The sequence below is a fragment of the Castor canadensis genome, chromosome 4, assembly GCF_047511655.1.
Source record: "Castor canadensis chromosome 4, mCasCan1.hap1v2, whole genome shotgun sequence".
NCBI lineage: Eukaryota > Metazoa > Chordata > Mammalia > Rodentia > Castoridae > Castor > Castor canadensis.
The window spans coordinates 159,459,554-159,485,838 of record NC_133389.1 but is presented as its reverse complement, the minus strand read 5'-3'; the positions used below and the strand labels follow the sequence as shown (position 1 = coordinate 159,485,838).

General features: G+C 34.8%; 1 protein-coding gene across 1 annotated transcript in view; it reads right to left on the bottom strand.

Annotated features, from left to right (window-relative positions):
• Cps1 (carbamoyl-phosphate synthase 1) overlaps positions 1-26,285 on the bottom strand; it is a 117,793-nt gene that overhangs the window by 62,518 nt on the left and 28,990 nt on the right. Inside the window, exons 9-19 of the mRNA XM_020184470.2 lie at positions 26,056-26,162; positions 25,114-25,252; positions 24,365-24,442; positions 22,672-22,770; positions 21,627-21,722; positions 11,590-11,779; positions 10,488-10,645; positions 8,878-9,006; positions 6,039-6,183; positions 4,236-4,446; positions 2,622-2,820 (exon numbers count right to left, since the gene is read on the bottom strand). Coding sequence (XP_020040059.2) covers positions 2,622-2,820; positions 4,236-4,446; positions 6,039-6,183; positions 8,878-9,006; positions 10,488-10,645; positions 11,590-11,779; positions 21,627-21,722; positions 22,672-22,770; positions 24,365-24,442; positions 25,114-25,252; positions 26,056-26,162 — 1,551 coding nt within the window. The remainder of the gene's footprint in view (positions 1-2,621; positions 2,821-4,235; positions 4,447-6,038; positions 6,184-8,877; positions 9,007-10,487; positions 10,646-11,589; positions 11,780-21,626; positions 21,723-22,671; positions 22,771-24,364; positions 24,443-25,113; positions 25,253-26,055; positions 26,163-26,285) is intronic.

Genomic DNA, 26,285 nt, shown 5'->3' with positions numbered 1-26,285 from the left:
CCATATGTTCTACTATTATTAAACATCCTGTACATAATGACATGTTATCATTATAATGGTACCATAATGGCATATGGAATTATTCATTAGGAAAAGAAAGCATTCCTATATAATAATAAAGACATTCATAACTTTAAGTCTTTGCTCAAAATTGGTGATTTTAAATCCTTTACATCATTAAAATTCACTATTATTAAGTGAAAATTCTGTCATTTTTTTAATAGACTATATCATGGACTTCCTTGAATCTATTCTACTAGAGTTCTAGAACACCATTTTTAAGTATTCTTAATTGTCACCACAGATTAGTTGATATTATATCTGGTTCTGCTTATATATTCTGAAATTTTCAACTTCAGGTAAAGTATCACAATTATGTACAACTTATTCATTGTTTTGTCCTCTCAGATTGTTGTATATAGTCAGAGATCAGAAATGTTTGCTAATTTGAGCTAAACTAAGTGCAAGGTATCAAATATTCACTAACAATAAAAACGCTTCAGACGAGTCTCAAATGAAAACATTGCAAAATTCTCCCAAATTCTTTAGCCTGCAAATTGTACTGTGAACATCATGAGAAAGACCACCTCTCATGAAGTTTAAACTAAATAACAGCAAGTTATTTAGCTAAAACACTATCAACACAGCTTTTCATGGCATTAAAGTTCTCATTCTATTTTTCCTTAAAAAGCATGATGGAAAAAAACAGAGCTTCAAGTAACCAGGAAGCACTGTACACATGTATGGAATTATCACAATGAAATCTCTTTGTATGATAAACCAAAAATAAAATTTAAAAATAAAGTAAAATAACTAGGAAGGAGAAAAAAACACTTTTTGATGTTTTAGAATGAATAAAACATTTTCATTTAAAAGGTCAAGTTGCTCCTTATCTGTCATTACTTTAAACTCTTCCATTATATATGTATGAAAGTAGCATAATGAAACCCAATAAAAATGATTAAGAAGGTGGAGGAGGGGGAAAGGGGAGTAACAGAGTAATATAAATATGGTGAGTTGATTAAATCTCATTATATGTACATATCATAAATGAAACCTCTCTGTGCAATTAATTAACACTAATAACTTTTTAATTTATTGGAAATTAGGAAATCAAAATAATAATAATTCTACCTTTCATGTGTAAATACAATAAACCAGTAAAATGCATTTTTTCCTTTTTCCTGAATTTATGATGAATTTAAGCTGTATTTCTTATGATTGGCAGCATATATTTCTGAAATAGCTAGTCTATTTAAGCTAGAATCTGTGATATGGAAAAAAGAATGCCAGTAGTGAAAATGTGTAGTAAACAATTTTTTGTCTGTATTCTAACCAACTTAGGTACCTACAAATAGACTAATAGTTCCCACAACACAGAAGATAAAGTAAAATAATGATAGATCAATAGATGATGATGATGATGATAGATAGATGCATAGATAGATGATAGCTAGATCGACAGATAATGATGATAGAAAGATAGAAGATAGATGATAGATAGATGATATAGATAGATGATAGAGATAGATAGATAGATAGATAGTAGATAGATTCATGCATACTTCTGGTGCTCAAAGTCTCTACACTTATACAACATTTACTAATATAATGTAATAGTAATAATGTGTTACTTTTATTGGGGAATATATCATGAATTTACCTTAAAATCCATTACTGAACACTTTTTATATGCACTAATTCTACAACTTATAAGAACCCTATGAGATAGATATTGTCATCTGTGTATTGTAGGTATGAATCTTGAGGTTCAGAGTCTTGCCTGAAAAACTCTAACTAGTAGTGTAAGTAAGCACCAAAAGTTACACCCAAGTCCATCTGGTTCCAAGGCACATAGATGCTCCACTAGGTCAGACCTCCTGGTTGCAAAAAGAAAGAAGTCTTAAGGGAGTTGGGGGGAGAGCAAGAGAGTAAATATCAAAGGCAAGGATCTGAATTCCTTTCTTTCCTTCCACCTTTGAAGATGGAAACTCAAAAAGTTAAATTTAATTTCAAGTAGTATAACATAGAGCATTACAAAAAATCTTCTAAAGGTGCTAAAAGCTTAGAACTTTCCAGTATAATGGGGACTTAATATTCCCCTGTGCTCTTCTCAATTTAGAATTTTTGAGCTGGATGGGCCCAAAGATATCATTTAGTCTACCCTCCTCCTTTATAGATGTGGAAAGTTGAGGCCCATGGAGATAAAAGCCACAATTCATGCGAATGGACTAAAGTCAAATTCTTAACCTGAGTTCAGTAGTCTTTTGTTTTACTATGTCTTTTATACTATTTTACTTTCATTGATTGGGTTATAAAACATATTAAGACTTGTATTTATATGTGTGTTTTTATATGTGTGTATACATTATATATCCACACATGTAGCCTCACCTTTTTTATAGAAGGACTCTGAATTCATCAAAATGACCATGGAACAAATGCCATATGCTACCAGTCAAATGGAGTGATGTTAAAACACTAAGGAGGAAATGAAATTCCTGTATGTTCTCCAACTAGGAACCCAGTGTCTAGGCAACCTCTAGAATTTCAATGGCATTAAAATTTGACAGTATAACTGAGAGAAGTTTCAAGAGCAAATAGAATAAACCCAAACTCACCTCTCCTACACTTTTCATTGAGCTTCCAATTCGGCTCGATGTTCCATGAAAACGATCAAGATCCCAGCGAGGAATCTTGGTTACCATGTAGTCCAGGCTAGGTTCAAAGCAGGCTGATGTCTTCCCGGATACAACATTCTTGATTTCTGGAAGTGGAATTCCTAGGGCAATCTTTGCTGCAATGAATGCCAATGGGTATCTGTAAAGGAGATCAATTTACTTTTGTTTTACTTTTTTCTTTGAATAGTATTGAAAACAGCTCAAAATATAAATTGATCTTTCTTTAAAATCTGGTATTATTCCACTTCAGTGTATAAAATGTATCTTATTCTCTATTCTATACAAATATTTAAAAGCCACTTATAAAATAATATGGCATGGAAGTGTAAAGGCACAGGAGAATCCACTGTGTTGCATGCATTGCTGTACTTCTAGCCTTCACCTCTTCAACCCAAAATCAATAACTTCCTTGATAAATGATGTTTACTCACCACTTGTTTTAACCTCTACTGAGATGAGAATCTGAAAAATATTCTTTTGAAAAAATAATATTCACATATCTGTATTTAGGAAGGCAGTGTAGGTAGCTACTAGGGAGTATTTTAATGGTCAGAAAATGTAGAGGTTACAAGTTTGAATCCTAGTTCTGTCTCCAAGTTATCTTGGAATATTTGGTTCCTTGAAAAACCAACACAGTAGGAGCTTGAATATTCTCATCTGGAATGTCACTTTGGATAGCTTTATATGAAGAACATAATTCATAGAACTTAGTACAACTACTCATCTAACAGATGAAGAAACTGATGGGGATAAGTGGTGTGGTCAAAGCCACAGTCAAAGGAAATAACAAGGGAGAACTCTGGTCTCCAGACTCCTGCATAGGAAAACAAGCCTTCTACTACTCCATGCAGCACTGTGTAGCAATATAAAAAATCTACACAAGTAAATATTCTTGTTCATTTCAATGCCATGTAATTTACTTGTCATATGCTACAGATAATAATAGAAATGAAATGTTTTAATTAACTTTCCCTCTAATTATACTTGCTAGCACTTGTTAAATGGAGAGCAAACTTATTTATTTAATTGTACAATTTACCAAGACTACATTGTTTAGTCTTATGGACTTCTTTCATGTACTCCTTCATTTTAAATTGGTAAATAACATTATATACTTTGATCATGTACAACATTTCTAAAATCAAAATAATGTATATCAAAGGCTTGAGTTGAATGAGGAATATTTTTGTTGGCCATTTGTTATGGGACTATAACTTGAAGAAGCCAGTTGAGGACTACAATTTAAGATTAATGTGCACTTTTTAATAACATCTGCAAAATGTAATTAAGAAGCATATTTTTCACAGCCTGCTTTCACCACCCAAATTTTGATTCATTTATGATTAGCCAGCAAACAAAGCCAACTAGCAACACCATTTGCCTTAATCTGGCATGCAGCTCATTAATAACCATGACTTTAGGGTTCCATAAATGATTTGAAGCTAGCTACAGAAAAGAGGGAAATTCATCACAGTCTACCACTAACTGTCAGTTTTACATTTCTGTCTGCAAATCCTTGGTCAACCAATCCTTTGGTCAATCCTTTGGTCTTACCCAGTGGCCTTTGAGGCCAAGGCAGAGCTGCGGGAGAGTCTGGCATTCACTTCAATGATGCAATATTCCATTGAGGTAGGATGAAGGGCAAACTGAATGTTGCATTCACCCACAATGCCCAAGTGGCGGACAACATTGATTGAAGTGCGTCTCAACAACTGAAACTCTGCGTTGGAGAGTGTCTGGGCAGGGGCCACAACAACTGAATCACCTATAAATCCAAGCAGCTCTCATTATTTGGTAGCATATTTAATAAATAACTCCAGTGACTTAACAATCCATTTAAATAATATAAGATACTAAATAGTCTGAGGGCTTGTTGAGAAGAAAAGAATTATCTGAAGGAGATAAATAGATGATAAACATAGATAGATAGGTAGGTAGATACATAGATAGATAGGTAGGTAGATACATAGATAGATAGATAGATAGATAGATAGATAGATAGATAGATAGATAGATAATCTACATATCTGTATAGAGATATAGGAAAAAGACAAATGGTATTCTACCTGATTCTTGTTTTGCCCATATTATTCTCACCCATTACTTCTACCCCTCTGTCTTTGGTCACACTCATCTAGCCATTAAAATTTTGATCATCTACTTACTGGATTAACATTAGCTCCTTAACTTCCTATATCCTCATTCTTTTCAAATTATCTCTCCCAAACTCTTCCTTCCATGGGATACTATCTCATTTTTACTCAGACTGCTTCATTCATCTATTTTATGCATTTTATCCCTTCCCATGCTCACTGCTTTCCAATTGTATCATCATTATCAAACCTTTATTCTCTGTCCTTTCTGCCAAAAGTATGCTCAGCTATCCTCTGCTAAAGAAGCCCATCTCCAACACTTGTCAACACACATCCTCATTCTCAGCATAATTAAACTTCTTGAGAGTTTTTCAATTCTTCTTATCACTCACTACCATATAATTCCTTGCCGTATTCTCCCAGAACTAATGTTACATTGAAATTTCCTTCTTGAATATCTACAAATCAAAATTAAATCTTCGTTCTTGACCTTGTATAGCATTTGATATGGCTAAAACAAAACTCTGCTATAAAATGTGTTCTTACATTGGCTTACTTGACACTATTCTACTCTGGTTTTCTCCCTAACTATTTTTCTCTTCTTTGTTTTCAACAATCCTCTTTTTCCTGAACTATAAATCTAAATGCTTCCCATAGTTCAAAGTTTGACCCTCTTCTCTTCCCTTTCTATACCTAAGCCCTTAAATACTTGAAGTATGCCTCCAGATTCAATGATTTTCTTATACCAAATGACGTCCAATGAATGACCTTGCATCAACTTTTATATTTATATCCTCTTTTCTTGAATTCCATTTCTACATTCTTGTCTCTCTCTCTACTTGTGAGTTCCACTCACATCTCAAATTTAGCATTCCTAAAATGTAAGTCATATCTTTGTCCTCTCATCAAACCAGTTTACCTTGCTGAGAAATCTATTTTTATTACTTCAGACCATTTTCTCAATCACTTGGTGACTAACACATCAGTCTATTTTCAGCCTTCTCAACCTGTCTCTCTACCTCTCAGTACTGCCTCTTTTCCCAATTGGAATCATGGTAATAGTATCTGCCTTGCTGCATAGGGATTTATGACTATCAAATTAAATGTGAGAATATTTCTAGTAGCATAAAATGTTATGTACATATGTTAAATGTTATCATTAGTCTGTCAGAGAGAAATAGCAAAGAACTTCATAAAAGCTTCTGTGGCCATCAAAGTCACGAGTTGAAGGAATTACTGTAATACTTAAAGATTGTTTGCCTACCTGTATGAACACCCATGGCATCAACATTTTCCATGTTGCAGACAGTAACACAATTGTCATCAGCATCTCGGACAACTTCATATTCTATTTCTTTCCAACCTGTCACTGACCTCTCCACCAGAATCTGGTTGGTCATAGCAAAGGCCTAGAAATTGGTGACAAAAAGATACCAAAGAGTAAGAAAGGCACTGGCTTAAATGAGGATATTTAGTAAAATGCCCTGGCCTAAGTCCTGTTTTGTACTAAAGCCTCAAACCCAGTCTCCATCCTTCTCTGTCCTGCAGAAGGCCCAGAATGTCAGAAAATCAGTGAGACCAGGAATAGCATCCTGCACTGAATATGCTTGATTTGCATTATTGAGGCTTGCCATTCAAAATGCTGATATGACATTAAATCAAACTAATTTAGGAAAAAGTGAAAATAATTGAGCAATCAGGCAGAGGGAAATGAAATTATTTCAGCAGCTAGGCTTCTGTGAAACCAGAAAATGTGATAAGTAAAATAAATGTGGAAAAATAGTCTAAAGATGCTGGCTTTCTCTAAAATAGCTGAGGGTGCTTTGTACAGTGACACACACAATAAAAGTTAGCTGATGCTGATGAGGAGGAGAAAGGAGATGATCGTGGTTGTAAACAGTTAGCCAAGATGGCACACGGAGCTTGGGAGTTAGCAGCTATTATTATGGTTAATCACTGCCTAAGTGTTTAAATACTCAGAGTCGTATATCATGCATGCCTGATTAGACAGATATGAATTAGTATAATTATCATTTCATATATACTGAGAACCTACAGTTGGTAGAATACTGAACCTAAAATATGAAAGCGACAATCTCAGACCTTAGGACATACAGAGATTGAAAATTCAAGACAGAAATGTCCCTTTGTCTCATAATATATTTGATTTGGGTTAGCAGAGAAAGGGAAGGTACTTTGAACTTTTTCAAATTATTACTGGGCTATATAATCAAATAATAACTAAATTTAAAATCATTCATAATGTATCTCAACATGATTTTTTTTTAACCTGTCATCACTACAGGATCCAGCACATGCAACTGAAATATGACACATTTGTCCCCACAACAACCTAGAATGAGGTTCTCAAAGAAGTTAGAGCACTTTGGAACCACTGCTAACAATTTAAGGAAGATTCATTGTCATTTGAGTTGCCTGAAAAAAGAAAAGAAAGAAATCTAGGAAACAAAGGTTGTGAATTCAGAAAAGTATTTTACTTTCTAATGAAGTAAAATGGGCATTTGGATACAAGGAAATTGAGATCTGTTTTCTAGGCTTGTTTTTTCCTTCTTTGAAATCTCAGATTTGATTTTAAAAGTTAACTTAAGGGCCTAAATGAGTTAGTGCAGCTTCTAGTGGTACTAATTATAACTGAAAGAATAAGGGGGTAGCTTAGGATGTAATGACATCACTAATTTATCTCAAGGGAAAATCTACATTTGCAAAAATAACCATTCAGCAACTATGGATTATTTTAGCAGAATATAAATAAGTGAAAACTATCCCATTTCAAAATTTCCTGCATTATAAACTTTTTATATAAAAACTTGGAAATTCAGAACAGTTCATCATACAGTAAAAAAATATATTTTAATAGATAATAAGTATACATGGTCACTACTAGTAGCAATAAGACTGCAAATATTAAGAACACTTGGAACATTAAAAAGCCTTAGTAAATAAATTTTTACATCTCCATAAACTTTTTTTGCTTTAAATACTTGATTCAAGAGTCCATATGGAAGCAAGAAACATTTATTTATATTATATGTTTTTCCCTTTTGGTTTTTTTTTTTTTTGTAATTTTGCCAACTTTAGACAAGCTAAATTCACATTGTTGACCTATAAGCCTATGTTAGAGTTGTTTAAATATGTTTTATTCTATTTATCTGTTCTCAAAATCCAATGCCAACAATTTAAGGCCCTTACTTCATTTCAGTCCAAAAGTAAGTAATGAAAAATTTATAAGCTCGAACTATTTACTAAAAGTATCCCCAAAACTATCCATCAGAATCATTCTGTTAGGTTCACTTCTACACTGTCATGTAAGTTACACGGGCTTCTTGGTTGTACATGTATTCACTCATTCAAGGTAATTATTAAGACCCCAGTAATGCTAACACTGTTCTATGAAAATAAAATATGGAGAACAGTCTCTGGGGCAATGTTTTCTGGGCTAATCTTTATTTTTGGAGCATATCTTAATTTTCTCAAGATATTTTCGTTAATATTCAAAAAGTATTGAGTAGCACATCAAAGTGATTTTGATAGAAAATAAATTATAAACACTCAAATCTTACTTTAGTTTTTATGGATGAACAGTAGTTATCAGAGTTCACTCATTTATTAAATTGAGAGGTTTATACTGCATTTAGTTTCAGCATCTGAAGTTTTGGTAGAAATGTTATACATATCACATTGTTTAAAAAAAATAATGGGAAAAAGAGGCATTGTAATCTCTTTTTACCTTAACCACTAAAATATGTTTATTTTGGAATATATTGTAAAGCAGAGGAAAACAGAGTTGGATTAAATTTATATCACTAAACTCAAGAGACTGCATAATAAAAATGGAGCCTTGAGTAGAGTGCTCATAGGCTTACTTAAACTCATGTGGGTTGTCACTGTGTGCTGTAATAAATAGTTGCACCTCATTTCCTTCTCAAAAATGTGGACTTTTTGACAACACTTTTAGAGAACATAACAGTGATTTAACAGATAGAGAAAGGGTCATTTGTCCATTAAATAACTTCCTCTAATTGAAAGAATATTTCAAATCAAGTTTTTTAATTGGTAAGAATATTGTCTAAGAAAATACCTACCTTTGTGCCAAGGTCTATTAAGGTCTCCCTATTGGGACAGATGCCTGAGCCTAATCCACCCAGAGCATAAGCTGAACGGATCATCACAGGGTAGCCAATGCTGTCTGCCGCCTTCAGGGCATCCTCAATCTGCAAATAAGAACAAAGATACCAAATCTGAAAAACTGACCACATTAGCAGAACACACACACACACACACACACACACACACATGACACAGCCAAGAGAGTCTGACAATTCAGGTAAATCAATTTAATTTAGGGAGAACGAGTATGGAAATGTTCTATTATTCCATCATCTCCTTCTGAAAAGCAAGTGTTGCTATACAAAAGTAAAACTATAGAATTCTGGGAGAGGTTTTTTTCTAGTAATTTTTTTATGTTGGTCTCCAAAACTAAAACCATCGCCAAAGTACAGAAATGATATTCATTTGAGAATGAGAGACATATGGTATTACAGAATTTTTAAATTTTACTACTAAAGTAAAGTTAAAGTAAAGTTAGCTTTACTACTAAAGCTAACTTGGTATTACCACAATAAGCTATTAGGAGTAGTGTAGAAAGAGATTTTTCATTTTTCAAGTTCAGTCTTAGAATAGTCCCACAAGCTTGGGATTTTTTAAAATTTAAAGAATACAACATATGGTGGCTATATTTTTCTGTCATGGAATATTATTACACTACCAATGGGAATGTAATTACACCTTTCCCATATGCCTGCTTCTCATCCTGGGGAAGGAAGGACATAATTATATCTGGCAAGGAAAAAATAAATGTATGGCAAGAGACTCCCAAAGTGTTCAGAAGAGCTATCGTGGGATCATTCTTGATTGACAGCTTTGTGGCATGGTGTATACTCGGTAGCATTCTTTTCTGAAACATTACATATCCAATTCTAGTTGTCCCAGCAGTACCTGCCTTATCCCTGAGGATTTGCCTATTTCTACAATGGGAAGTTGCATTTAAAACTGCCTCTAGCACCTCTACTTCACTAAATATATTTCTGAAATAAAAAATAAAATCAGGTGCAAAAACTGATGTTGACGTTTTCCTGGTGACTGGTACTCATCTCTAAACCAGCACAGTGTATCATTGAAAATGAGTAATAGGAAAGGAAAAACATCTCTTCTCTTTAAGTATCTGTACCACAAATTTCCCAGTCATAGGCCTTATTCACTGGATTCTTTTGATTCTAAAATGTTATTCGACTCCAAAAGAAATACTGCTTTAAATCCAATCCTATTTGCCAGGCATTTGCACATACATCGTGTGTTACTGATCCCAGGAAGAAGTAAAAAATCATGTTGGTATTGCAAGTTGGTATGGTTTCTAGTTTCACTTCAGAAGATCTAAGATTCAACTACTGATAATCCACTTCATCTCTGGGTTTATATTTTCATTTTCATAAAATGAAATATTAATATCTATCCTTAAAATTCCAGCATTGAATGATGAATCAGTACACAATATTTGTCAGAAATTAACATATTTCTGGAAGAAAATGTATGAAAGTATAATAATTTTAATTATTATTATTAGGCATAACAAATCATTCTCCCAACAACCAAAGATAAAGCGTATCCTTAAGTCCCAAGAGCAAGAATTCCTTACTGATTCAACTGCAAAACTCGGAGCAATCTTTTCATTGATCTCATTGAGTTTGTCTGAGAATAGCTGCCTGTCCTCGGTGGCCATAATGGACTCAACAGAAGTTCCCAGGACTTTCACCCCATATTCCTTGAGCACACCTCTCTTGAATAATTCCACTCCTACAGAAGAACCAAATATGATCAGTTTTACAATCTAAAATGTTATGTGTTCTTTAACAGAAGCCTAAACACAATGTTTGTTTCCAAAAATCTTAAAATTAAATCCAAGAACTCATCATACTCCATAATAGAATTGCACTTAGGAAAAATGTTTGAAATAAAAATTCTGAACATAAGATATATTACTGATGTTACTATTCTGTTACCACAATCTGCACATCAGCTTTATCTTTATTAATATAAATTAGCATTACACTGAACCTTAAGATTTCAGCATATTCCCTTTCCTCCCAAGGAATATTCTTATAGTGAGTTCCATTATTTAAATAATCTCAAAGACATGAATACCTACTGGGTTTTTAAAAATAATTAACTTTTTTATATTCTACTATCTTGTCACCTAATTTTTGATAATACTTTTATGCTTAGCATACAAATTATACTCCCAATTGCATACTCCAACTAACTAAAAAGCATTTCATTCATGATCTAGCTCCAAAGATTTAAAGTATTGTCAAGGGGATAGATACCTTAAAAAAAAACAGGTAGTGAATGGTCCATATTATCAAAAATATACATGAAAGTCAAATGCTACAGGGTTGATACATCAATGTTAATTCTCATTTTTTATTCATAATAGTCTCAGAGTTTCAGTAGTAACGGAAAGAAAGCAATGTCTTATGATGGAGGAGGAAAAACCAAGAAGCCTATTAGGCCACTCTGGAACATTAAAGTGAGAGGTTTCTTTTTCTCTCAGCTGTTTCATGAAATAAACTAGTACCATTTAGCAAAAGAATAGTAGGTGGCTGTTTGCTAATTGCTTCCTTATATGTTATAGAAAATGCTTTATGAACACAGAGAACAAAATTGTTAGATGAGTTCAAACAAAATATGTTACACATTGACATGTGGATCAAAACTCTGCAACCAAACTTAGAACTCACCACAGTTCAGTGCTGTCTGGCCACCCATGCCTAGAATTAACCCATCAGGCCGTTCTGCCTTGATGACCTCTGTGACAAACTGAGGGGTAATGGGAAGAAAGTAGACAGTGTCTGCTTGCTTCAAGCCCACCTCATTGGTCTGGACTGATGCAATGTTTGGGTTCATCAGGACAGTTTTGACATTTTCTTCCTGAAAGAAACAAAATTATCATCTGCCTATAGGGTCAAAGAAGGAAATATATGCACTCAAATGAAGGGTGATTGAGTAACAAAGCTTTTAGATTATTCTATGGACTAGATGTAGAAATTGAGAAAACAAGTTAATGGAAATCAAAAGACAAGCCTTTGGTCAAGGGAAAGAAGAAGACACTGCTTGAAGATAAAACAATCCAAAAAAAAAAAAAAAAGAAGAAAGAAAACCTCATGAGCAACATCATAAATTCCTTGCCACTAGAGGCATCAGCAAAGCTGGAGGTCAGTTATTTAGAAATTTTCTAAATAGTCTTAAAGATGACTGAACTTTAGAGCTCAATTGATCTTAAAAGAATAAAATATTCCAAAAATTTTAAAATAAGCATATAGAAAATGGAACTAGAGGCAATGTGAAAAGTGCTTCTTCTTCTACTATTTGAGAACAAAATTGAGTGTACCTTTTAAAGTGTAGGATAAAGTGTTCCCTTTTTACTAGAAGCACTAAGAACCTTCTATTGGATCCCATTGTTTTCAAGATTTTCATGCCTGCTGTAGTGCTTTAAAAGCTTTATACAACTCTTCATATTATAAAAATGACCATATGGAAAAAAAACAAAAATAAAAAGTTATGTGTATATCTCTGCATGCATATATGTGTGCATGTTCTTACATGTACATAAATGATAGTATGCATAGTCCTATCTTATCTTTTACGTCTGGAGAGACCTTCAAAATAATTTTTCACTTGAACCACTAAGAATAATAGTTCCATAAACCAGGATGAGGTTGACACTTAGCAAAATATTATGAAATATGGCCAGATGTTATTATTTCACAAATTAGCATGTCAATTTTAAATGCTTCTAAAAATTCAACAAAATATTCAGATGAAGTACACAAATCATCCTCCGTGAAAGCCCTGCATATCCTTGGAAGAAGATCTAAATCAAAATTGGTTATATTTTATGCTACTTTAAATTCAAATAGTCTCTTAATGCATGTAATGTAATTTTTTATTAATTCATTTGATTTTTATACCAAGACTATAAAAGAGATTTCTGCATTTCAGATGAAGAAATTGAAATTCAGGAAGGTTAAATGCCATGCCAAAGGTCACACAGCTGATAAGTGGCAATATTAGAATGCTAATCCAAGCATTCTGACTCAAGTCTGATGTTTTGTCCTCCATATTAGTCAGAGCTCAAGATTTTATGATATTTGAAATAAGTGTATTCTGATTAACAAAATGTTGGAAAGATACATCTAGATAAGCAAATATATTTTTAATATGAGTTCAAATTTAAATAATTGAATCTAAACTAAAAACACATCGAGTATAAAAAATTTTTCATGACTTAAAAAACATACTAACAAATTGAAATATACAGAACTATTTCTCTGAATGTGCTGTATAATGAATATGACTGTTTTTGCAAATTATGTAGAAAATAGCCCATGCATAGATCAGTACCCATTCATTTTAAAACACAAACCATTTTGATTAATTTTATATCACTTTATTCTATTTTTAATTCTTGTTATAGTATATGCACCATATAATTGCTTTTAACTTTTTTAATTTATAAATTCATCTCTATTAATCACAGCACAATATCTAATTATTATTATTCGATTATATAAAGCACATAAAAATGCAAACTGTGAAATGCTAAATCTATAGAAAAATTCCCAAATAACATAAAAATTCAAAGATATTCTAAATCCAGAACACACTTAGATTATGTTCTAAACCACTGAGAGTCCTCTATCTAATAAGAAATTGGATCATCATACAACGAAGTATTTTTAAAATACATGAAGAAAATGTGCACTCACACTGATACATGCCTGGAGAAGAGTATTTTTTAAAGGAAAGGGGAAGAAGAATAAGTCACTGGGGCTACATTCCACTTCTTTTCAGTATACATCTATCGGGGGAGTATCTTTGGCTACAAAATACTTTAAAAAGGAAAAACAGAACACCTTCTGCCATCTGTTTTCCTATGCTTACTGTCCTACTCTCCTGCTGGCATCTCTGTGCTGCTCTCTACCAACCAGGTCTCTGGCAATGCCTCTACACTGAGAGCTTGAGGCAAGGTCACCAGCAAAGCACTCACATTGCATCTGGATAGGCTGATTATCACCAAGATGCAGACCATATGGGGAAATAAAGACACCAAAGAAAGGCCAAGTTAACTTTTCAGTGGAAATACCTTAAGTATATAGTAGAATTTCTGTAACGATTGATAACAGTTGAGCAGATCTCAAAAGAGAGTCTATCTTTCCCCAGTTTGAGTATCAGATCCTCTTTTCTTCCTGAAAATCCAGCCATACTGTCCCATTTTCTAATTCACTGATAAGGGAATTGGACCCCCTAGTGACTGATAATGATATCTAACCCTTGAACAAATCCACCATTACCCTGCTCTTCCAGCTAGAGTTTCCCCCTTTCCACCACAGAGATGCCTGAAGCATCTTGCAGAGTATTTGAAGTACCATAAAGCACTAAGGATATCAAATTCTCTTCTTATGGGAATTCCAAGATGGCGGCTAGAGGTAGGAAGCAGAAAGCGACCCTCCTATAGTGAAATCTTGGAGAGACGCTGGAGACACACTTTGCAGGCATAATCACCGAGAAAAGGCATAACTTTGACTCCTCCACATCTCCAGCCGGTGCAGAGAATCTCCACTTGGGGCCCCCGGGTCCGCCAGTGGCCGGCGCCCATATGGCTTGGGAAGACGCGGACCAGGTGAGCTTCGCGGTACCGCGGTAGCCCCACAGACAAGCCTGGGCCAGAGCAGCATAGCCCCCTGGACAGACTGACCTCCACCCGGGAAAAAAAGAGAAACTGAGTACTAAGCAATAAGAACAGTTAAGACACGCTGGAAAGAGGGTGGGGCGCCCTGAGCACTGAAGATTGGGGAAAGGGAATCCTTCCCGGGACTGTAAATAAACGAGCCGGGCGGGCCGGAGAGGCTCTGGCGGGAGCCGGGCGCGCCCAGCAACCAGGAGCAGGGACGCTTGTGAGAGGAGGGAAGACCCACTTCCCACGTGAACTGTAAACAAACACGCAGGCCTGACAACGCGGGGCAGTGTCACCTTTCCCAGTGCTTGGAAAGGGGAAAGCCTGTAGCAGAGGCCCCCCTCCCCCGCACAGGAGAACTCTGAGCAAACAAAGCCTGTGGGGCCAGGTGAGTGCTAAGCTCACCCCAGAGAACTGCATAAATAACGCCGCCAGCTACAGGCTGAGAGCAGCAGGCAGGCAAGCCACAGTTGCAGATACCACTCTCAGAACTGTCTCCAGACGCTTTTTTTTCTTTTTCTCCCTACCTTTGATGAGAGAACAACCGAATTACACCTGCAAGCCGAAAAACTTACTGAAACTGTATTGCATTTGAACTGGGAACACTTGGTGGGGCTTTTTTTTTTTTTTTTTTTCTTCTGTGTGTGTGTGAGTGTAGTTTTGTTCTACTTTATGCATCCCCTTTGATGAGACAACTACAGAACAACATCTGAGGCACCAACTCCAGGACTGGAGATTGAGATGGACATCCAAATTATTAAGACTGAAATTGCATTGCATATAAACTTGGAAGTTTTTTGGTTTTTTTTTTTTTAATTTTCTATTTTCCATTTTATTTTAATTCATTTTTATATATAGATATTACTTTCATATACTTATTTTTTATTTTTTTATCTTTGATTTTCAATCCTCTCTCTGTCTCTCTATTGTCTGTTCAGCTTACTGTCGATTAGTACACTAACACTCCCTGTTTATACCTTTGAAACTTTCTTGTCTGATACCTTGTTCTGCTTTCTCCCTCTTGTCTGTATATTTGTTTTCCCCTTTTCTTTAACTTCTTGCTTTCCATCTCAGCTCACTCTTCCATTCTCAATATTACCATTGTTATTATTACAAGCTAGAAAATACTTAATTACACACAGTACAGGGACAGTAACAACACCAAGGACAATGACGGGAAGACAGAAAAAACAAGGAAACCAGTTTCCCCACAGCAAAAAATTAGTACAGGAACCAGAGGGGAATGAAGAGAACAGAAACTCAGATCCAGACTCCAACAAAATGAAGATAAACTATGCCAAAGGACCCAATGAAGCCCACAAGAATAATTTAAAAGAAGACATACTACAAGTACTCAATGAGAATTTTATAGAGATGATACTGGATAGGGTCAACCAAAATGTACAGGAGACACTCAAGAAATTCCAAGACAATAAAAATAGAGAATTTGAAAAAGCAAAAGAAGAAATAAAGGAAACCATAGAAGCACTGTATAAACACCAAAGTGAAAGAGAGAACACAGTGAATAAATGGATAAATGAACTCAGGACAAAAATAGACAACAATAAAGAAGAAAACAGCCAGGATATGGAAAACCTCAGAAAAAAGAACGAAACAGAACTGCAAAACAAAACGGAAGGCCAATCCAGCAGAATAGAACAAACAGAAGACAGAATCTCAGAACTTGAAGATGAAATGGTAATTAAAGGAAAAACTGAAGAACTATTAATTAAACAACTCAAGACCTGTGAAAAGAAAATGCAAGAACTCACTGACTCCATCAAAAGACCAAACTTGAGAATCATGGGCATCGAAGAAGGAGAAGAGGTGCAAGCGAAGGGAATGTGTAATATATTCAACAAAATAATAACAGAAAATTTCCCAAATCTAGAGAAAGATATTCCCATACAGATGCAAGAGGCCTCCAGGACACCAAACAGACCAGATCAAAATAGAACTACTCCACGACATCTCATCATTAAAACAACAAGTTCAGAAACTAAGGAAAGAATATTGAAGGCTGTAAGAGAGAAAAAACAAGTAACATACAAAGGTAAACCCATCAAAATAACAGCAGACTTCTCAACAGAAACATTAAAAGCAAGAAGAGCGTGGGGTGAGATCTTCCGGGCACTGAATGAAAATAACTTCAACCCCAGGATACTCTACCCAGCAAAGCTATCATTCAAAATAGATGGAGCAATAAAAGTCTTCCATGATAAGCAGAAACTAAAACAATATGTGACCACAAAGCCACCATTACAAAAGATTCTGCAAGGGATCCTGCACACAGAAAGTGACACCCAACTTAACCATGAAAAGGCAGGCAGCACCAAACCACAGGATAAGAAAAAGCAAGACAGTAGAGAGTAACATCAAGTTAGGTACACACAATCAAACCTTCAAACAACTAAGACAACTAAATGGCAGGAATCACCACATACCTATCAGTACTAACACTTAATGTTAATGGACTTAATTCACCCATCAAAAGACACCATTTGACAAAATGGATTAAAAAAGAAGATCCAACAATTTGTTGCTTACAGGAGACTAATCTCACCGACAGAAATAAGCATATGCTTAGGATAAAAGGCTGGAAGAAGATTTACCAAGCCAATGGCCCCCAAAAACAAGCAGGAGTAGCAATACTTATCTCTGACAAAGTAGACTTCAAACCTACATTGATCAAACGAGATAAAGAAGGACATTCCATACTAATAAAAGGGGAAATAGACCAAAAGGAAATAAAAATCATCAATCTGTACGCACCCAATGTCAACGCACCCAATTTCATCAAACATACCCTGAAAGACCTAAAAGCATATATAAATGCCAACACAGTGGTTGTGGGAGACTTTAACACTCCATTATCATCAATAGATAGGTCATCCAAACAAAAACTCAATAAAGAAATCCAAGATCTAAAATATGCAATAGATCAAGTGGACCTAGTAGATGTCTACAGAACATTTCATCCAACCTCTATGCAATATACATTCTTCTCAGCAGCCCATGGAACCTTCTTCAAAATAGATCATATCCTAGGGCACAAAGCAAGCCTCAGCAAATATAAGAAAATAGAAATAATACCATGCATACTATCTGACCACAATGCAGTAAAAGTAGAACTCAACAACAAAAGTAAAGACAAAAAACATGCAAACAGCTGGAAACTAAATAACTCATTACTTAATGAAGAATAGATCATCGATGCAATAAAAGAGGAAATTAAAAAGTTCCTAGAAGTCAATGAAAATGAAAACACAACCTACCGGAACCTATGGGACACAGCTAAGGCAGTCTTGAGAGGAAAGTTTATAGCCATGAGTGCATATATTAAAAAGATTGAAAGATCCCAAATCAATGACCTAATGATACATCTCAAACTCCTAGAAAAACAAGAACAAGCAAATCCCAAAACAAATAGAAGGAGAGAAATAATAAAAATAAGAGCTGAAATCAACGAAATAGAAACCAAAAAAACCATACAAAGAATTAATGAAACAAAAAGTTGGTTCTTTGAAAAAATAAACAAGATCGATAGACCCCTGGCAAACCTGACTAAAATGAGGAGAGAAAAAACCCAAATTAGTAGAATTAGGAATGCAAAAGGGGAGATAACAACAAACACCATGGAAGTCCAGGAAATCATCAGAGACTACTTTGAGAACCTATATTCAAATAAATTTGAAAATCTAAAAGAAATGGACAGATTTCTAGATACATATGATCATCCAAAACTGAACCAAGAGGAAATTAATCACCTGAATAGACCTATAACACAAAATGAAATTGAAGCAGCAATCAAGAGTCTCCCCAAAAAGAAAAGTCCAGGACCTGATGGATTCTCTGCTGAATTCTATCAGACCTTTAAAGAAGAACTGATACCAACCCTCCTTAAACTGTTCCATGAAATAGAAAGGGAAGGAAAACTGCCAAACACATTTTATGAAGCCACTATTACACTTATCCCAAAACCAGGCAAAGACACCTCCAAAAAGGAGAACTATAGGCCAATCTCCTTAATGAACATTGATGCAAAAATCCTCAACAAAATAATGGCAAATCGAATTCAGCAACACATCAAAAAGATTATTCACCACGACCAGGTAGGCTTCATCCCAGGGATGCAGGGGTGGTTCAACATACGAAAATCAATAAACGTAATAAACCACATTAACAGAAGCAAAGACAAAAACCACTTGATCATCTCAACAGATGCAGAAAAAGCCTTTGATAAGATCCAACATCACTTCATGATAAAAGCTCTAAGAAAACTAGGAATAGAAGGAAAGTTCCTCAACATTATAAAAGCTATATATGACAAACCTACAGCCAGCATTATACTTAACGGAGAAAAATTAAAACCATTCCCTCTAAAATCAGGAACCAGACAAGGATGCCCACTATCTCCACTCCTATTCAACATAGTACTGGAATTCCTAGCCAGAGCAATTAGGCAAGAAGAAGGAATAAAAGGAATACAAATAGGTAAAGAAACTGTCAAAATATCCCTATTTGCAGATGACATGATCCTATACCTTAAAGACCCAAAAAACTCTACTCAGAAGCTTCTAGACATCATCAATAGCTATAGCAAGGTAGCAGGATATAAAATCAACATAGAAAAATCATTAGCATTTCTATACACTAACAATGAGCAAACGGAAAAAGAATGTATGAAAACAATTCCATTTACAATAGCCTCAAACAAAATCAAATACCTAGGTGTAAACCTAACAAAAGATGTGAAAGACCGCTACAAGGAAAACTATACACTTCTGAAGAAAGAGATTGAGGAAGACTATAGAAAGTGGAGAGATCTCCCATGCTTATGGATTGGTAGAATCAACATAGTAAAAATGTCAATACTCCCAAAAGTAATCTACATGTTTAATGCAATTCCCATCAAAATTCCAATGACATTCATTAAAGAGATTGAAAAATCTACTGTGAAATTTATATGGAAACACAAGAGGCCACGAATAGCCAAGGCAATACTCAGTCAAAAGAACAATGCAGGAGGTATCACAATACCTGACTTCAAACTATATTACAAAGCAACAACAATAAAAACAGCATGGTACTGGCACAAAAACAGACATGAAGACCAGTGGAACAGAATAGAGGATCCAGATATGAAGCCACACAACTATGAGCAACTTATCTTTGACAAAGGAGCTAAAAATATACGATGGAGAAATAGCAGCCTCTTCAACAAAAACTGCTGGGAAAACTGGTTAGCAGTCTGCAAAAAACTGAAACTAGATCCATGTATATCACCCTATACCAAGATTAACTCAAAATGGATCGAGGATCTTAATATCAGACCCCAAACTCTTAAGTTGATACAAGAAAGAGTAGGAAATACTCTGGAGTTAGTAGGTATAGGTAAGAACTTTCTCAATGAAACCCCAGCAGCACAGCAACTAAGAGATAGCATAGATAAATGGGACCTCATAAAACTAAAAAGCTTCTGTTCATCAAAAGAAATGGTCTCTAAACTGAAGAGAACACCCACAGAGTGGGAGAAAATATTTGCCAATTATACATCAGACAAAGGACTGATAACCAGAATATACAGGGAACTTAAAAAACTAAATTCTCCCAAAACTAATGAACCAATAAAGAAATGGGCATGTGAACTAAACAGAACTTTCTCAAAAGAAGAAATTCAAATGGCCAGAAAACACATGAAAAAATGCTCACCATCTCTAGCAATAAAGGAAATGCAAATTAAAACCACACTAAGATTCCACCTCACCCCTGTTAGAATAGCCATCATCAGCAACACCACCAACAACAGGTGTTGGCGAGGATGCGGGGAAAAAGGAACCCTCTTACACTGTTGGTGGGAATGTAGACTAGTACAACCACTCTGGAAAAAAATTTGGAGGCTACTTAAAAACTGGACATCAATCTACCATTTGATCCAGCAATACCACTCTTGGGGATATACCCAAAAGACTGTTACTCCAGAGGCACCTGCACACCCATGTTTATTGCAGCACTATTCACAATAGCCAAGTTATGGAAACAGCCAAGATGCCCCAGCACTGACGAATGGATTAAGAAAATGTGGTATGTATACACAATGGAATTTTATGCAGCCATGAAGAAGAACGAAATGTTATCATTCGCTGGTAAATGGATGGAATTGGAGAACATCATTCTGAGTGAGGTTAGCCTGGCCCAAAAGACCAAAAATCGTATGTTCTCCCTCATATGTGGACATTAGATCAAGGGCAAACACAACAAGGGGATTGGACTATGAGCACATGATAAAAGCGAGAGCACACAAGGGAGGGGTGAGGATAGGTAAGACACCTAAAAAACTAGCTAGCATTTGTTGCCCTTAATGCAGAGAAACTAAAGCAGATACCTTAAAGCAACTGAGGCCAATAGGAAAAGGGGACCAGGAACTAGAGAAAAGGTTAGATCAAAAAGAATTAACCTAGAAGGTAACACCCACGCACAGGAAATCAATGTGAGTCAATGCCCTGTATAGCTATCCTTATCTCAACCAGCAAAACCCCTTGTTCCTTCCTATTATTGCTTATATTCTCTCTACAACAAAATTAGAGATAAGGGCAAAATAGTTTCTGCTGGGTATTGGGGTGGGGGGAGCGGGAGGGGGTGGAGTGGGTGGTAAGGGAGGGGGTGGGGGCAGGGGGGAGAAATGAACCAAGCCTTGTATGCACATATGAATAATAAAAGGAAAAAAAATTCTCTTCTTTACATGAATGAGAACATGTCTTAGGAGGAACTAACAGCATCTATAGACATAGCTTTATGTTTTCAATATAACTAGGCAATAGCAAATAATTTTAGAGACCATCTAGCTGCTTCAATTGACAGATGGGCACATTTGAGAAAGTTAAAAATCGTGTTTGTGATAAAACTTCCTTTCACACAAATGTGCAAGGAAAACAATTATAGTGACTTTCAAAAGATGCAATGTTGCAAATCTAAATTATAAAATACAATTAGACTCATTAAAGAGAGCGTATTATTCTAACAAAGCCCATCTTCTCTCACCTTCATAGCTTTCACAGCTTGAGATCCTGAGTAATCAAATTCACCTGCCTGACCAATGGACAGACCTCCAGACCCTAGGATAAGGACTTTGGAAACCTATAAACAATAAGAAAAAAAAACATTACTTTTATTACTACATAAGGCATCTGCAAGAGTGGAGAAAACAAACTATATATCTGAGTTTATGTGGTGATTTTCAGTACAATGATTGGAAAAATATGTAATATATGGGGAAATGATTATTTAAGTATCTCTTTGATGTACTTCCCAAAGCTGATGAACACTTTTTCACTTAATTAAAAAAAAAGTTGAAAGAGGTTTACATTTTACTTAAATATATGTAAGTATATAAAAATATCCAAACAAATATATTTATGTATGCTGGCACATATCAACATACATATTCATACATTTTTGAAAATGCACATACATTCCTCTAAATTTTATATAATAATGGTGTGAGTGTGCATGTACTTTAAGTATAAAGGAAATGTGTAGAAGCCTTATCATACATATATTCAAATAAATAAGAATTCAAGTCTCATGTCATATTAATCTTTATCTTTTTGCTTTTTAGAGGTAAAATAACTCATTTCATGATGTTAAATAATAATTCTCTAATTGAAACTCTTTCAAGTTATAGGATTCTTTTTGTTTCAATTGATAGACTTTATAGAATTTTTTTATTCTATCACTTATAATTATTCTATAGCTTGAACACTATCTCAGGCTTAAATAAGGCTATGGGTTTTGGGATAATGAAAAATATGCTAAATTATAAACTGAAATTAACAGTATTCTTTATCAAATTACATTATTACAAATATTCTACAAGTAAAATTAAAATGGTATGATTTTAAATGAAAATTCCAATGAATATAAACAAGAACAAACTAAATGACTAGTTGTGAAATGAATACAAGACTACCATTCATCTTTCATAGTTTCATAGACATTAGTGTGATTTACATAATTCAATTAAAACAAACACATGGTAGAGAAAATCCAAAATGCACATACCAAAAACAATCCCGTATTTACTGACCTCAACTCGAGAGGCAACCAGTGCTGGCTTTGGCAGAACTGATGTAATGGTGGTTCCTTTTCCTTTCTTTATCAGTGAGAAAAATGAATCAAATAGGTACTAGAAAAAACATAAAACCAACTAGTTAGAAGTTTTAAAACTCATGAGGTTGCCAGATCAAATACAGAAGGTTCAGCTGAATTTGAACCTCAAACAAACAACAAAGAACTTTTAGTATGCATTCCGATGTAGTATTTGGGGTTTTCTTATTGGCTTCAGTTTTGTTTTTTTATTTTCTGGCCTGTAACTAAATGTCTACTACTATTAAAATTTGGTCAAAAAACACTTCTAAATGCTCCTTCAAGTCCTATTTTAAAAAAAGAAGTTTCTAATAGAAATAAACATGTCAGGTGATACCTTCTAAGAATACCAAGTTTTCAGCCCCTTAATTATGCATCATTTCTCATTCTAAATCAAATTCTAATTAGGCAAAAATATTGATGCTATACCACTTATGTATCCTTAAATTAAAAATACTGGTTTTTTTTTTTCATTTTTCTTCCAGCTCAAAAAATAACCTCTAAATGTTATTATTAAACTTTACCAATGAGTTTACTTCTATTGTTTCAGTACACATGACAAATTTCAACAAAGGTATTCATTTTGCAATTATTTAGGACAGAAAAGTATTAACTCACAGTGAATTTGATTATATATCACAATTGCAATGTTCCTAAATAGAAGTGCTAATAGAGGCTAATAATTAAATTTAAATTAAAAAATGCTTAGCATGTATTAGATGATATATGTAACTAAATTCTATTTATCATCAATAGTTAACATCACACTGGTTTTGGCTATTAAGAACCAATATTTCCCAGTAATATTAAGACAAGGACAAAGTACAAATATCTAAAAAGGCAATTCAGAGATGCAAGAGCTGGTTTACAGAGGATAAATTCTTGTCCTCCTCATTTTACCTGGATGTTTTTTCCAAGAATAAATATCTGCTGACAAAGAATTGTCAGTGCTACTACTGGAAAACCCTGGGTAGGAAAGAGGAGAAGTCACACCAGACTTCCCATATTTTCCAAGATGGCATTGTGAGCTTTTTTTGGAAAGATGTGTTTAAAAATATGGAAACAAGAGCTCATATGCAAAAGTAAAAAATATTTAGATTAGAAACAAACTCCTCTGAGCATTCCTTATGGTTCTTTTCTTAAGCTATCTGAATCACATAAATGTCCATATGGCCCTCGCCCCCCTCACCCATGCCCCTTTTCTTTCTCCTGCTGCTGTTTATTCTCCCTTAGTGGCTACACAACTAGTTACCATGGGGATTTTTTGAAGTCACAGATGGGGATTAAAATTTCATTTTAGTTATGAGATGGAAAGAGCAAGAGGGAATTCATTTGCATAGTACAACAATTGTAAATTTCAGGACTAAATATATTAGAATGATAATGGGTTTAAATAAAAATAGCATCATAGCATTGCTTCAGGTTTCTTAAGGGCTTTCCCACTTTAAATTTAAGAAGATGAAATTTTACTCCATGATATTCATGGGAGAATTTTAATGCAAAATGTGTGCTACCAAAGCACTCTTCTTGAGAATATTCTTCACAAAGATTATCTGAGGTAATTATTTCAGTTTTCACATAAATAAATCTCTGATTTCTTTAAGTATATGACAGGCCTCATCTTTCTGACATACCTCAGTGTCTGTTGGCCCTGGACTGACCTCTGGATGGAACTGTACAGCGAAGAAGGGTTTGCTCTCATGCATAATCCCCTAAAGGAATAAGAAACAAAAAGAAATTCTATAACAACAAATGTCAAGCGTGGTGATGTATTAGTCAGTAGACAATAAAGTTCAAGTACAAAATCTGAGTTAAGTGTTTAATAGCATTCTTAAACCTATTAGTACTTCAAGTATGGGACCAGAAATCTTAAAGAGTCACATATCCAACCATGGGTCAATGAAGAGTCAACTGAATGGTCCCATAATTTCAAAAGCCATACCAATTTAACCATAGCCCTTGGGGACCCTCTGGCTCTATTCAGAGTAAACCCAAATTCACCTCCAACTCTTCAATTACTTTCCAAGGGCCATCTTAAGGGCTTTTCCGGTGCTAAGTGAGTCCCTGGGACATATCTGGACTGGGCCAAACAGATTTAGACCAACTGCCCACTAACAATGAATGTATAAGACCAGTGCTGATTTAAGACACAAATAGTGGATATTAATGGGTCAGCTAATGAGAAAATAAGAAACTGCTTTTTAAAAAGTGGAGGGCTGTGAAACATGACATGTAAGAGCTCTTGTTCTCGCTCTCTCTCTCTCTCTCTCTCTCACACACACACACAAATTCCATATAAAGAGGGAAAGGTGTCTGCATTCCAGAGTATTAAGTGCCCTGAATTTCTCATCACCAACTGAGCAAGTCTACTGAGACCACTTACCTCATTTGTTTGATCGTTGATGTTCACAAAAAGTGGTTTCCAGCCAGGAGGGAGGGCATTGTCCAAAGCATATCCATGATTCTGAGCAGTAATGAAAGCCTGTCTGTTGGTGACATTCAAAACAGGCTGATTCTGTCCTCTGGAGAAAAGAAAGAAAGAACAGGAAAAATGAAAAGTGAAGAGAATGTAAATGCTTAAATTGTAAAGTAAAATTCAAAAGTTTCAATTGCTTAGTGAAAATCACTTTGTGGGAATAGTCACACATTGTTAATTCCAATAATTTTAGCAGCAAAAATCAATTCAGGAAGCTTTGCTGAGTGTTAAATATCAGGTCTATTAAACTCCTATAATCGGTTTTAGAAAAGCACTCATAACAAAAAAGAGCTGTTCAGTAGTTTAACAGAAACAGGCAAATATAAGCAACTTATTTTCAGAGAACTATAGTAATATTAAAACCAGAGGAGAATTCTTGGAAATGAGGAATAGATGACTATTTAGATCTGAGTCATTTTGAGCTATCCTTTCTGTGGAGGGTGGGCTGTGGGAAAGAACCTGTCATTGAATAATGTCATCTGAGGTAAAGAAATGAAACCAAGAGGATCTTAAGATTCTCAGTTCTTAAGCCATACTAGCTTCTTAAAATGTTATCAGTGCTCTAAAACCAGAACAATTTCCTTTGGAATACCATTTGATTTAATATTATAACCTCGATTTATGGCAAGGGAAGGAAAACAAGTTTCAACTATAGCAAGGTTATCATTAGAGAAGGCTGCCTTTCAGAAATGCAATAAAAGTGCTATCAGGTAGGCAGACAACTGTGAACTATGCAGTAGGATGGTTGTCTGTTGATTCGGAGGACATGTAAATTCTCTAAGTCTCTCATGTTTGGTTACCAGCAGTGTTTCAGAGCTACTTCGGCTCTGAGTAACATAACTGCCTTACCGGTTGGCCATGGACATCTTGTAAGATGTGGCACCAGCAGCTAATCCTGTTATTAGATTTCCCGTGCTGATTCCAAACAATGGCTCTTCGCGATCACTCTCCAAAATCTAAATCAGAAAAGATTGTTATTCATCCAAACAATGCTCTCAGTGAAAGAATGAAAATGAAGTGCTCTTTTTTTCCCCTTAATTAGTAAGATAAAGGGAATCATGACTAAATTAAAAGTTAGA